Source organism: Wickerhamomyces anomalus, assembly GCF_001661255.1.
Source record: "Wickerhamomyces anomalus NRRL Y-366-8 unplaced genomic scaffold WICANscaffold_7, whole genome shotgun sequence".
NCBI classification, from domain to species: Eukaryota; Fungi; Ascomycota; class Saccharomycetes; order Phaffomycetales; family Wickerhamomycetaceae; genus Hansenula; species Hansenula anomala.
Genome location: NW_017567116.1, coordinates 306,872 through 320,198, shown reverse-complemented (window position 1 = coordinate 320,198; position 13,327 = coordinate 306,872). Strand labels below are relative to the sequence as shown.

The following is a 13,327-nucleotide window of genomic DNA, read 5'->3' as shown; positions in this document are numbered from 1 at the left end:
CTTTGATATTATTTCTTATGGGTATTGGTTATTTAACACAGATTTCCAATCAAAATGTATTGTGATAATAACTAGTTGATGTTTTCAGTTTTTGAAAAAACCCAAAGTTTGAAGAGTCCTAGTGTGGTGTTTACCATATTCCTTAACTATGTGGCACGAATTTGAGAGTGGAAATGTTTGGCAGAAAACTGGTTTTTAAGCTATACATCCGAACATTGTTTAAAGCCCTAATCCATGGCACGTGATACTTCACCTAACCCCTTTAGATAAGATAAGATAGCTACATCATTCCAAAGATACAGAAAACACAATAACAAATATTTTTTTCTCGTAGCTTATACAAAAATGAACTGATGATAAATAATGAAACATTTAAATCATGTACGACAAACAAAGTAATAAAATACAATCTGATTCACCTCTCTCTATCTTATCAACATCCTTCTTATTTCTTTCTTCTATCATGACTTCTGGCTAATAATCTTGAATTCATACCAGTGATTAATCTAGGAACTTTTGTGGTAGTCCCGTGTTGCTTCTTTGAGTTGGACTTAACGTTGTATTTGATGATGAAGAAGAGCTACCTCCTTGTTTTCTGGAATCATCATCACTATTTTTGCTCTTCTGTTTGGAAATGGCAGCTTCAGCAGCTGCAATTAATGGATTTCTTGAATTAGAACCATTACTAGACTTTCTTGAGGCTTGTTGTTGTTGGTCTGGTGGTGAGGTCTGTGATGTCATAGGTAAACCATAGTGTAAATGACCATTATTTGGCAATTCTTTCTTGATTGTATTCTTGTGTAATGTTTTGGCTCTGACAAGATCTTTGAACATACCTTCATGTTTAATAGTACCACTTCTACTGCCAGTGCCAGTGTTTTGAGCCACTTTTGTAATTGATGGCTTATGTTTCAATGGTTGCCTTGTTGTATTGTCATCAAAAGTTGGAGATGCTAACATGATTGGAGACTTCAATTCAGTTGATTTACGAGACTCTGCACTTAATGGAGGAGAATTGATAGTGGCCAAATTAGCAGCACTTCTAGCAGCATCTGAACCTAAAACAGTACCAGCATCACCAGAAGGATCTTGATCAATCAACTTTTGAGCATATTTTTCATCAGGTAATGTTCTTGACTTGAATATAACTTGTGTCCAATTAGAGACTTCACTTTGAGAACTTTCAAAAACAAAAGCAGTATTGAACGATTGGATCACAAACATCCCACCTGTGTTTGCAGATTTTACAGCTGGTGGTAATAATTCTTTAACCTTGATGACTGGATTAGTCAAATCAATCTCTGTCTTAATTTCCAAAGCATCATTTTTGTTTTCATTCTTGTGGAAGATCAAAGCACGACCATTAGAGGTTGCAACTAAAGTTCTTAACCTTTTTTCATCTTCAGTGGAACCACCACCCGTAAAAAACTTTCTGAATTTGGTTTTTGTTGTTTCATTCTTATGGTCATCACCTTCTGTCTCATAATTAATAACAACTTTCGATTCTGTCCCATTACCACTTGGGTCCATGTTTCTCAATCCACTAACAGATCCATTAGCAACTTGTGATAATAAGCTTGATGTTGTGGATTTATTACCTCCTAGTGGAGAATCAACCAACCGACCTCTGTATTTTCTTTCAATTGCATCAACAGAAGTGATGTATGTGTTGAGTTCACCCTTCTTCAAGATTCTTTCATCAACATTTTTCAAATAATTGGAGAATTCCAAGTCTAATCTAGTCATTGGTGATGAAGTAGTAGATGTTGAAGTGTAAGCTGATTGTGGCTTCTTGCGATCTCTTAATGTTGAAATATGAGAGCTTGCGCTTCTAGGTTTTGGTGTATAGTTACCACCACCACTTTGAGGGCTGTCCTTGAAATTTGAAGATGCACTTAATGGGGGAGTTTTCACTTCATCTTGTTGAGTTTTTATTTTATCAACCTCCTGTTTGACTTTCTTATCCTTGTCTTGTTTATCATTATAAGCTTTTATTATTTCATTAGGCTGGCGTGACAATGCAATAGAGGCTGCATTTGCTGCGTTCCCGGTACTCACGACTCTTTTGTTAGCTTCTTGTTGCTTTCTAGCAGCTACTGCAGCTTTTGCTCTCATGAGCACTTGTTGACTTTGAGTAGGTTGGTTTGGTTCATTGGATGTAGTTGCCTGGGCATCTATTGATGAGTTGCTATCATTGGTACTTCCAGTAGTTGGAATTGAAGTGGATGACGACGATGTATTTCTTTTTGGAGGTAAGCTGGTTTTCAATCTTGATTGGCTATTGTTATTATTATTATTCAATTCAGGAATTGGCAACATTGACTTGGCCGAGACTTTGTAAGGTCCAGCTTCTGGAGGATCAGGTAACCAAATTGACTCTTCTTGATTATTAAAGTCAATAGATTGGAAAAAATGATGCTGTTGAATTTCTTTGATGGTGTATCTATCTTTTGGGTTCAACACAAGAATTTTTTTAATCAAATCTCTGCAGCTCATTGGAAATCCGGCTGTAAATGCAAATTGTAATTTGACAATTTTCTGGAAAGTCAAATACTCATTGGTGGCCTTGAAAGGAGGTTTACCTGCAATCATTTGATACAAAATACAACCAAATGCCCATATGTCACAAGGTTTGCCTATAGCTTTTTCATTCAACAATTCAGGTGAAACATACTCAGCAGTACCAACAAATGATTTTGCCTTGGTATCAGAAGGATAACGACCAGCATCATTCTTCTCTAGTAATTTAGCAGTACCAAAATCTGTTATTTGAACTCTTTTACGATCATCTAGCAATATATTCTCAGGCTTCAAATCCCTGTGAACAACACCATTATCATGCATGTACTTGATAGCATCTAATATTTGGGCACCATAGTATCTTGTTGTTTCTTCATTCAATGATCCATATTGTTTAATCAAATTCAATAGCTCACCATTGGATGCATAATCTAACACAAAGTAAAGACTTGATTCATCTTGAAATGTGAAGAATAAATGAATAATACCATCCCTTTTACCTAATCTGTTCAATGTATTCTTCTCTATATTGACATATTTCACCTTCTTTTCACGAATAATATGACGTTTATCTAACACTTTGACTGCAAAATTTCTTCCAGTGTTTTTATCAGTTGCTAACAGGACAGTAGAATAAGAACCAACCCCTAATGTCTTTCCAAATTTGAAATCTTTGACACTTCTTCTTATGATAATCTCCTCTGTTTCACCTGTCAACTCATCTGTTTCTCTTTTAACCATTTGTGCAGCACCTTTCTTGTCCCAATCTTCACTGTCTTCCTGGGATTGATCATTGATGGCTCTAGGGCTGTATGCACCACTAATACCTCTTGGGGTTCCATCTAGAGATACAAGACTATCATCTGTCCCATTCTGTTGGTTAAGCACTAGGTGTGTGGACGTTAGAGCCCGCAATGGATGATTCGGTCTCTCTTGATAAGGGGTACCAACGGGTGTAGAGGGTTGTGTCCTTGCATAATCATCTTGCAAAACGTCATGGTGACTAGAAATATGGGTGGGTAAATCATAAACCTCATAAGATCCCGGTTGTGTTTGCTGAGCTGTTGGTGATGGGGTATTGAGATGAGTGTCTGATAGTTCATCCTCGAGGGTATAAATGGAGGCACTATCTGTCAAATCATCATTGGTGAAGGAAAACTTGTTGGGATTGAGCCTTTTGGGATCAAGTGTCATTGTGATAGATGTGTAGTATGTCTGTATGTTGTTTTAAGATCTGTTATTAAATCAATGTGATCATAAATGCGTAGTATGTCAAAAAAAATTGGAAGCTAGATGCTAATTTCAGATTAGCGGTATCACTTGGAACGGTAGCTTTTGATTGAAAAGTCTGTCAGACGGTGTGAATTTCTATCAAATTGTGATTATTTTGGTTGAATTGAGTTGAGATCTGCCTTGATTTGCTCAAACTTCTTTGAAAGAATAGTTGTTTGGAGTCTCTAAGGGGATAATTGGCCCTTCTTTTCTTGAGTATTGCGGAAATTTGAAACTGAATCAATTGAGACCTGATAAGTTGGCAGCCAGTGCTCTTGTGATATTGTTGTGTATAGCTCCTTTGGGATTGTTCCTAGGTACAATTGATGAAATATCTATCAGCAAATGATAAGCTTTCCGTTGTTATGATGTTGAGCTAAACTTGTCACTTGTCAAAACCAACTGAAATCAGCCTTGGAAAAACAAAAACACAACTTCGCGAATCCGTTCTACAAAAACAACCAAATCATCAATGCAACAGGTCGAATCAGAAACAAAATGATGTATGTTTGGACTTTCAAGAGTGGAGCATTTCATATACCAGAATGGAAGCTTGTGGTTCTCTGGAAATTATTTGCATGACAGCTCAATGGGTGACTTCCCATTTCTCATTTGAAAGCGGTTCTTGAAGTTTGGTGTGCTCGTCATGGTTTTGTGTCAATGGTCCCAAGATAAAGCCAGGTGAGAGTGATAAACATGTCTTTGAATACCATACTGAGAAAGTTCATACAATTAAGAGTGCGAAGGTAATGAGAGATGTTTCAATCCAACTTCACCAACCCATCCCAGCTTTCATTATCATTTAGAGATTTACTTCCCTCACCCATAATTGAACACGAGGCCCCAATAGTTCCAACTATATCAGCAACAATTCCAACTGAGATCCCTCCAACTGAGCCTGCTGAAGATGCTGAAACTCATTTGAGGTCAGTTCCAACCACAAGGGTATCCCAGCTAAGAAGGTTTCTCGACTTTGTGAGCCGTCGAGGTCGTCGAAGACGTGCATCAACACAACAGCAGCAAGAATCAACTCAGCAAGAACAACAACATCAACAGATAGCATTCTCAAATAGCTTAGGGCATGAGTCTGCAACTGTGTTGGCTTTTAGTTTATCATCAGAATCCGTTAATAGAGATACCAATTTGAGAAACCCAGAATTGTTCAATTTTGGAACCACCGTGGAACCTATTCAAATAAGAAGAGATGAAAGTTCCTATCACATCATACCTCTTAGCCCAACTAGACCAAATACCAGACTACCTTTCAATGTGATGGAAGATAGTCCACTTAGTACTTTGAGTGATCCTGAAGAAATTGCACAGCTTCCCCCTTCGCGGATACCTCCAATTGAATTTATTGCTCAATCTGGTTCTGAGTTAGGTGGTTCGGGTCTTAGAGACTCGCCAAATAATTATATCCTACTTACAGATACCCAAGCAAGTGAGCAAGAGCGAGCAACTTCTGGTCATATGAGGGATGGATCTAGTGGCAGAATGTCCTCTTCACAATCGAGTGTTCTGACTCCAGATATTCAACCTAGTCTTTTTGAAAACTTTAGTATTGATAACAGTTCAGTCAGAAGTATGACAGGAGTTAGTGGAGAGTGGGATCACCCTCAATTGTTACGTACATCACCACCTCCTAGGTCGAGGCATAGAAGGCTTTCATTGTCTAGTTCATTTTTCAGTTTCAGAAGACGTCGTGATATCCTGTCAGGTACTAGACTATCAACTTTAAGCGAGGGAGAAGATGAATCATCAAGTCCAGTTCCAACGCATCAACCAGATGAGAACACGCTGAACGAATTTACAAAAACCCAAAGATTCAACCTCATAAGGCATTCTCTTGGGCGTTCTCGTGACTTATATAAGATGTTAGATATTCATCATTATTCAAGACATTCAAACACAGGTACTCCAATGACTCCATCTCCAGTGAAAGCAGAATCTCAAGCGCACAATACACCAACAGATGAAGAGATTTTAAATAAAGATTTGAACTTTGACTCAAACATTCCTATACGCCCGCTTGCTGCCTCGGATTTAGATTTGTCAAATATATAAGTACGTTTGTTAAGATATGAGTAGTTGATCTGTCAATTATATCCGTGACAATATCACCACCAAAATTCCGAAATTTTGGAAATGCCGGTGTAAACAACAACACCAAAGTTGTTCTTCTTCAAGAAAAGACCATTCAGCTGTGAAAGAAAATCAATGGAGCAAGAAGGCGCTACTAAAAGGATCTCGAGACGTTCTATATCCAAACACCCACCAACAGGGACGGAACAAGCCACAAGAAACCCGATAGAGGCTTTGCAAAAGATTTTGGGGTCTGAACTATACATAATAGATGATCAACAACAAGATACTTATGACTTAGACGGTATAGATTTGTCAAAAGGTTCATCCTTAGATGAGATACGGTATTTATCAACAACTTCCCAGTCACAACCTGATGATGTTAACGATGAATTGGAACAATTGCTCCAGTTTAAATCAACAGTGGAGTTGTTCAATAAGATCATCACTCCATTAGGGGATTATCTATTGGATTTCAACAACAAATTGATTGAGTTATCAAAAGAATTAGAAAATTTGAAGCTCAAGTCAGTCAATCTGTCGGAAAATTTAACAACACGTCAACAATTAGAGAGCAAATATACACCTATAGTTTCAGATCTTATAATTCCACCAGATGTTATAAAATCGGTATATAATGGTGACTTGAATCAATCCTGGTGTGATAATCTTCAGTTTTTGCAAGAAAAGACTCAAATCTATCAACAATACAAAGAAAAATATCCAAATTTGAAGTCATTAGACACATTAACTAAAACATTAGATCTTTTATACATCAAAGCCATTGAGCGGATCAAAAACTTTATGGTTGCTAAAATTAAAAGACTAAGAACAATAGGAACGCCTTCACAGGTTGTTCAAAACCAATTAATTGAATGCCGTGATATATATCCTTTCCTCAAACAGAGAGCTCCATCATTAGCATTGGAATTGAGACAAGCATATGTTTACACAATGAAATGGTATTACCATGCACATTTCCAAAGATATTTACAATCATTAACAAAGTTAACACTGCATACAATTGATAGAGAATCATTAATTGGTGGAACTCAATCGATTTTCAAGAAAAACATCGCTGTTGGTGATTATTCCTTGGGTAAAAGAGGACAAATTATACATGCTCAGGATCCTACTGTTATGCCTGCACAGATCGCTGAATATAATCAACTGAAGTTTCATATGGAGACTGCTTTCAGAAGTTTTAATTTAGCAATTATTGACAATGGAAGTGTTGAATATTTATTCCTGATGGAGTTTTTCCAATTAGATGCTGAGGTTAATGGTGTTTTTGAACAGATTTTCTCAACCACTTTCCAATTGGGTATTAGTTTCACTAAAGAGTTGATCACAAATACTTTTGATATCTTTGGTGTTTTAATATTGATTAGATTATCCCAGGGATTAGTTTTTGAACTACAAAGAAGAAGAATACCTGTTATCGAGGATTATCTAAATTTACAAATGATTACACTATGGCCAAAGTTTCAAAGCTTAATCGATATGAATTGTGAAAATATGAAAAGATCAAGTTCAAAAAGTTCGGCTATAAGTGGTATGAAGCCAACAACTGCACATCCATTAACTCTACAGTTTGCCAATTTGCTGAGTGGGTTTTTGAAATTGACTGGAGTAGAGCAACAAACTACACAAGAGCCACTATACAACAGTATTCAAAGATTAAGGAATGATTATGAATCAGTTTTGACAAAGATGAGCAAGAATTTGAAGCAGAATGAATTATTTTTGTATAATAATTACTCATTTGTTTTGGGTATCTTAACAGAATGTGAAGGAGCTTTAGCAGATTCAGAAACTGAGCATTTCAAGCTACTAGTGGAAGCGTATAAACCAAAATAAACGCAATGAGAATAGATATTTTTTTCCTTCATGAATATCGAAAATATTGAGTTTGTAGTGATTAATCGTGGCCCAGGTCCAAAAAAATAACAAAAAAAGCTATAGAAGTTGACCAGTCAAGAAAAAGTATATCACAATCATAAACATAAACATAAACAGGACTAATTTTTTTTTCAACTTGAGTCAAATAATTTCAGTGTTATCCTCATAAACATGACATGTCTTTCTCACAGATAGAGCCAACTGATTCGCAAGCTGGTCAAGCTGAACAACAAGCTGAACAAGACAGTATGGTTGAATTCCATGATTATGAAGTTCAAGTCACTCCTTCTCAAAGTAAAGTTATAACACATCCAGTAGACACAGCAACAACACTTCAAGTGGTTGCAGGTCCTGGATCTGGTAAAACTACCACTCTGGTCTACAAGATTGCTTACATGATTGGGAATTTGGGGATCAATCCTTCAGAGATTTTAGTTTTATCAATGACAAATAAAGCTGTTGAGGCGTTACAAACTCAATTATCAAATATACTTGGTGAAAACAATTCTGTTGATGTTACTACTTTCCATGGATATGCCCACAGATGTGTGATTAATAATGATCAGAGTCAAGAAAATGGGATTCAAATCATTGAAGACGCTGGTTGGAGAACTTTGGTTCGATTACTGGGGAATAAAGTTAATAAATATCAATTGATTGAGATTGTTGACCAAATAAGGAAGGATGGATGGAACGAAAAGTATTTACAAAATGTTTGCAGAAAATTCAAGCTTGAAATGACTGAATTGAAAGATGTGATGCAAACATTGGATACGTCTAATGTTTTGATTCATTCCGATGTGATGAGAGGTGCGAAAGCATATATAAGGGATGGTCGTGTGTCATTACCTTATAAAGTGGTCATAGTTGATGAATTTCAAGATGTTTATCCTGGCATTTATGAACTTGTTGAACTGATAGCTAGAAATGCACATTTGATAACTGCAGGTGATCCATATCAATCGATCTATGGCTTTTTAGGGTCTAATTCTTCTGTTCATAAAACCATAAAAAACTTCAAACCAATAGACAAACTTTATTTATCAGAAAGTTTTAGATCAACACCTGAGATAATTGAAGCATCAGATAACCTTATGAAAAGGGAAGCTCCATCTTTGGCATTAAAGGGTATCAGTGGGTTTAAACCAGTTGCAAAGCTTTTCACTGATGTAATAAACCAACATGAATGGGTTGCAACAGAGATACTTCGGATTTTGGAAGATAGTGAAGGGGTTGTTGAACCTAATGATATAACCATTTTGGCAAAAACAAATGGGGAATTGTCTAGATTCAAAACTTGCTTGAACTTTTACGGTTTGTTGGATTATAAATTGAGTTCAAATCCTTCTTGGCTGTCTGATGGATTGTTTCATCTGATTGACTACTTGAGGATATTGTTTGCCCCAGAGTCCTCTAATTTCCCAGTACTTTGTACAATTGCTTTAATCCCTGGTGTTGGACCTGTAACTATAAAGAAATTCCACAAAGGTGCACTCACTTCTGAACTATCAATGTGGGAATATTTGAGGAATTTGCGTGAAAAGAACTCTTTACCTCCTAAATTGATCCCATATTTTGATCTGATTGAAGAAACTAGACAAAAGATTAATTTTGATGATGCTGATTCAATATTCAACCATCTATTACACCTGGGTAATGAATTGGGCCTAAGAAAAGAAGTTACGAAAACTATAAAGACAATTGCTGATAAAGATAATATCAATAATCAACTGTTGGATTTTTTTGAAAATTTAAAACTTTCCAATAATTTCAAAGCTGCAGATACTTTTTTAACAGAACATTTTTTGAGAAACTATATGAATTCATTACCAATTTCAAAAACTAAAAACTCTGTCAAATTGAGCACCATCCACTCTGCAAAAGGTTTGGAATTTCCTATAGTTTTCGTCTTGGGTTCAACCACTGGTGATGATTATAAGCCAGAATCAAAGAATTTGGTTTACGTTGCAATGACAAGAGCTAAAACTTTGCTGTATATGAATATGATGAAAACTTCTGATCCATTTAGTGCAACAAATTTCAAAAAGAGGTTTTCAGAAAAGTATTTCACCCATGACAAGCCACAAATTAGAGGAGCATTTACTGCCGGGTTCGCAAAAGAGTTCAACAGGACATTCAATGGGGGTGCTATTTCTAAACAAAATGTTGTCAGATCATTTCATACATTATCTAAATTCATTAAAAGGGTGTAATTTGTATTATAAAATGTACTTCTAGTAAAAATACTGCATGTAGTCTGTTCAAACTCAACTTTTTATCCTCTCAACTCTTTTGGACTTTGTTAGTCTTTTGCTTATTCCTCTTAGGCATTATTGGGGCAGTTGTCTTCAACATCTTAATCTTTGGGGAAACAAAGCTTATATTTTCTAACCATGGTACTTCAATATTTTTCACTTCTTCCTCTATTAATTTTATGAACCCTTCTGGCAAGTTTTCAAAATTTTGTAACCCTATTATCCCTGTTTTCTTTCCCAAAACCTCTTCAATTCTGTCTATACTTCCTTTGGGCAGTTGGATTAGCTTGATTTTATGATCCTGTTTTGATGCTGTGTAGCATAGAACAGGAAATTGTGAAATGAGTAGCTGTGGTTGGATATCAGCTTTACATACAACAATAAATGATAGCTTGGGTGTTTGTTTTTTATCTTGTGCTTGATTTTCTAATGCTTGGACAGTGCTATTGAATCCCAATGTGATATTACTCAAGATCTCTGGCTTTTCTACCTTGAAGGAAGGTTTGGAGTCAACTAGAGTATTGTATTTCTTGACATCTAGCAAAATATGGAGCAGAAACTCAAGTAGCTGTTCTTGGATAATTGGCTCTATTCTCGGAAACTGGGCTTGGGTGAAAGGATTCTCAAGAAGCGGCTTGAAAACTTGTTTTCTCTTTTTCTCTACCTCTTTCAATGAATTCATTATGGATTTCTTCGAGCTTTAAGGAATATATGAATTGTGCTACTACTTGTTGATCCAAAGTGTATTATAATTTTTTCTTGATTTGAATTCGCGAGAAAATCAACACTTACTGCGTAATGAAATGAGAAAGTTGAAAAGTCAAAATAAGTTCTTGCGGTTCAATCCTAAAGTTAATAGATTAGAGGCTCTCAAATTCATGGCTTCACATTCATTCCAAACCATCTCTCAATTAATGTGAAGAGCTCAGGCCTAGTTGTATAATTCTCAAACTTTTTGCTTACTCAGCTGTTAGTCAGCCGTGTATTTGGAATACAAATACTTATTTATTTCACTAAAAGTATTTAGTTACCTCATATCAAAAATAACATTAATAGTCATAAAATATCATAGGAACTCATATTCAGCTAAATCCAAAGGTGTTTGAATAAAAAAAATTTTTACTTAATTAATTCTCTTAATTTTGAACTTAATTATAAGTTTTTGTAATGCTAAATTATCTTAATTTTATACTTGATTTTTTAAAATGACTGATATTAGTACAAATAAAATTGCAATTGCATAAGAAGCTCAGGTTGATGATCTGTATATAGCTGGAGTCATGATCATTTCCTTAATTGGATGGTCATAATTTGGGCTGACAGGTGTTCTACGGTTTTACACGGCCGGCGATTCTCGGCGATCTCGTGCTCTTGAATGTCTCTTCATTCATACGATTAGTGAAAGCAAAAAAATGTATATTAGAGTGTACCTTTGATCATCAGTACGTTCAAAACAAGCATAAGGGTTAGAAGCAAATAAAATTGTACAGCTATTTCGGAAAGTTCATGCTCAATCGTGATTCTCGAATTCCTCTTTTCGCGAAAACATAGAGATTAGCCTATACGAGGGTAAAAACGACCTTCTATGCAGCATTGTTTACAAGAAATTATAATGTACAAATTGAAAAACCAGCTATCATAAACCCATCTTCTACAAATAATTGGGTTCAAAAACACATGTATTTTGGCCTCAAAATACCTATATTAACCCAGTACCTTTCCAGTAGTACACTACCGCCAGTGATCCAATCAACCAACAACAACAACAACAACAACAAACACCCCACAACCAATAGTTCCTTATCATTACCATCCAAAACAATCATTATATTATCTATCTCAATCTACCTTAATATCTCTTTATAGTCCTCCTCCTCCTCCTCCTCCTCATCTATCCACGTCATCTCACTTAAATCCTATCCCATTCCACAAAAACAAATATTTTACCCAATTTTGGGATTTTTGAAAAAAAAATCAAAATTTAATCAAAAAATCGTTTTGGCAAATTTCCCTGGAACTTGGTTTTTGGGCAAAAATCTGTTTTTTTTCAAAAAGTGCTGAATTGACCATTTTACCATACAAATTTTGGAAAACACCATATATAGCCAATAAACACCAAAATCAACAATAAAGCCTTAATATGAGTAAATATAACCAACTAAGTAGATCTCTAGTAATATCCAATTCTCTATCTCTTGTTTGGCCATGCTCACCATACTCTCTCTCTTTGTGTAACTGAACAAAGATTCTTAGTCCATTAAGGAAAATGCACCTTGAAGTCACCTAGGAAACCAACACATATCTCATGGGACCACACATTGTGAATGCATTTTTGAAATAAACACAAAGATAACTTTTCCAAAGAAACCAGAGACACACACATACCAAGAGCTTGGGTAACGATTGTGAAGGGATACTGAGGTAGCATGTGTTAGGTGGAGCAGTGATTATGAAATGTTGTTGAAGCTTAATCTTTCTGGAGCTCAGCTGGTGGTTTTTGGTTTAGTTTTGGACTCACTGATGATAAATTTATACTCAAGTTTCAAATAAAGGGATTGTGCCATCTTTGATAAGTTGTTCTGATACTGAAGTGGATTATGGTATCTTGAACTTTTGATGGATCTGGGGTTTTTGGAGGTGATGAAGACAGTCATATCATACAGCAGGATTTGAGGCCCCATCAACACGAATTGATTTCATCTTTTCAAGTTGATCAAATCAAGTATTATGATAGTTGTGTTTGGGATAAGTATATCAAAAACCTTCTGTTTGGATATGTTTCTGCAACATACATTATGGTTTAACTTGATGATGGAAGATTTCATTTTGATTTGAAGAATTAGTATTGATAACAGTTTGTTTGGATAGCACTACCTGGGTTTTCTCAGATCTAACATTCACATTTGATTTCTGTTTGGATCTGACTTTGATTTCTTAGCACTACCCACCATCAAAAGGTTATGATGCATTGTTGGATGAAATGTAACAGTTCAAATGGTGTTCTTATTTCCATTGGGATGCTTAGATACTACTAACATGAATTAGGGGAAAGCTTCAGATCCATTTCAAACCGGCCAAATCAACAGCACACAGCAACATGACAGCACACAAATGATGATATATCATCACAAGATCATTAGGGGGGCAAATTGGATACAGGGTGGGTGCAGCCAGCTAACAGAAATTGAAACTGTGTTGTGAATCTAAAGATTATTGTTTTGACCTGATCGCCCATTACAGATCTTGGAAATTCGCGGAAAATTTGGAACATCCGAACACCACCCTAAAACCTGACC

General features: G+C 35.8%; 6 protein-coding genes across 6 annotated transcripts; 3 read left to right on the top strand and 3 right to left on the bottom strand.

Moving 5' to 3' along the window:
- Positions 1–2,397: 2,397 nt before the first annotated feature.
- Positions 2,398–3,294, bottom strand: PKH1 (serine/threonine protein kinase PKH1; the record flags this gene model as incomplete). Its single annotated transcript, XM_019181010.1, has 1 exon — positions 2,398–3,294. A coding segment is annotated over one exon (897 nt), but the record flags the coding sequence as incomplete, so codon positions are not given.
- Positions 3,295–4,488: 1,194 nt separating this feature from the next.
- Positions 4,489–5,856, top strand: WICANDRAFT_65346 (uncharacterized protein; the record flags this gene model as incomplete). The annotated part of the gene is made up of 2 exons (XM_019183894.1): positions 4,489–4,530; positions 4,582–5,856. 2 exons carry the CDS (start codon positions 4,489–4,491, stop codon positions 5,854–5,856), a joined length of 1,317 nt encoding a protein of 438 aa, XP_019036291.1.
- Positions 5,857–6,300: 444 nt separating this feature from the next.
- Positions 6,301–7,695, top strand: VPS52 (Vps52p; the record flags this gene model as incomplete). Its single annotated transcript, XM_019181008.1, has 1 exon — positions 6,301–7,695. A coding segment is annotated over one exon (1,395 nt), but the record flags the coding sequence as incomplete, so codon positions are not given.
- Positions 7,696–7,952: 257 nt separating this feature from the next.
- HMI1 (ATP-dependent 3'-5' DNA helicase) lies at positions 7,953–9,989 on the top strand (the record flags this gene model as incomplete). The annotated part of the gene is made up of 1 exon (XM_019183893.1): positions 7,953–9,989. The coding sequence occupies one exon, from the start codon at positions 7,953–7,955 to the stop codon at positions 9,987–9,989; it is 2,037 nt and encodes a 678-aa protein (XP_019036289.1).
- A 70-nt stretch (positions 9,990–10,059) lies between these two features.
- Positions 10,060–10,713, bottom strand: POP3 (Pop3p; the record flags this gene model as incomplete). The annotated part of the gene is made up of 1 exon (XM_019185212.1): positions 10,060–10,713. One exon carries the CDS (start codon positions 10,711–10,713, stop codon positions 10,060–10,062), a length of 654 nt encoding a protein of 217 aa, XP_019036288.1.
- Positions 10,714–12,441: 1,728 nt separating this feature from the next.
- WICANDRAFT_97592 (uncharacterized protein) lies at positions 12,442–13,164 on the bottom strand. Its single transcript, XM_019186598.1, has one exon. The coding sequence runs from the start codon at positions 12,683–12,685 to the stop codon at positions 12,515–12,517; it is 171 nt and encodes a 56-aa protein (XP_019036287.1). The 5' UTR covers positions 12,686–13,164; the 3' UTR covers positions 12,442–12,514.
- Between the last annotated feature and the right edge of the window lie 163 nt (positions 13,165–13,327).

Bases quoted from the DNA above. Each gene is read 5' to 3' on its own strand.
- WICANDRAFT_97592 (XM_019186598.1), bottom strand. From the start codon at position 12,685: ATGACTGTCTTCATCACCTCCAAAAACCCCAGATCCATCAAAAGTTCA.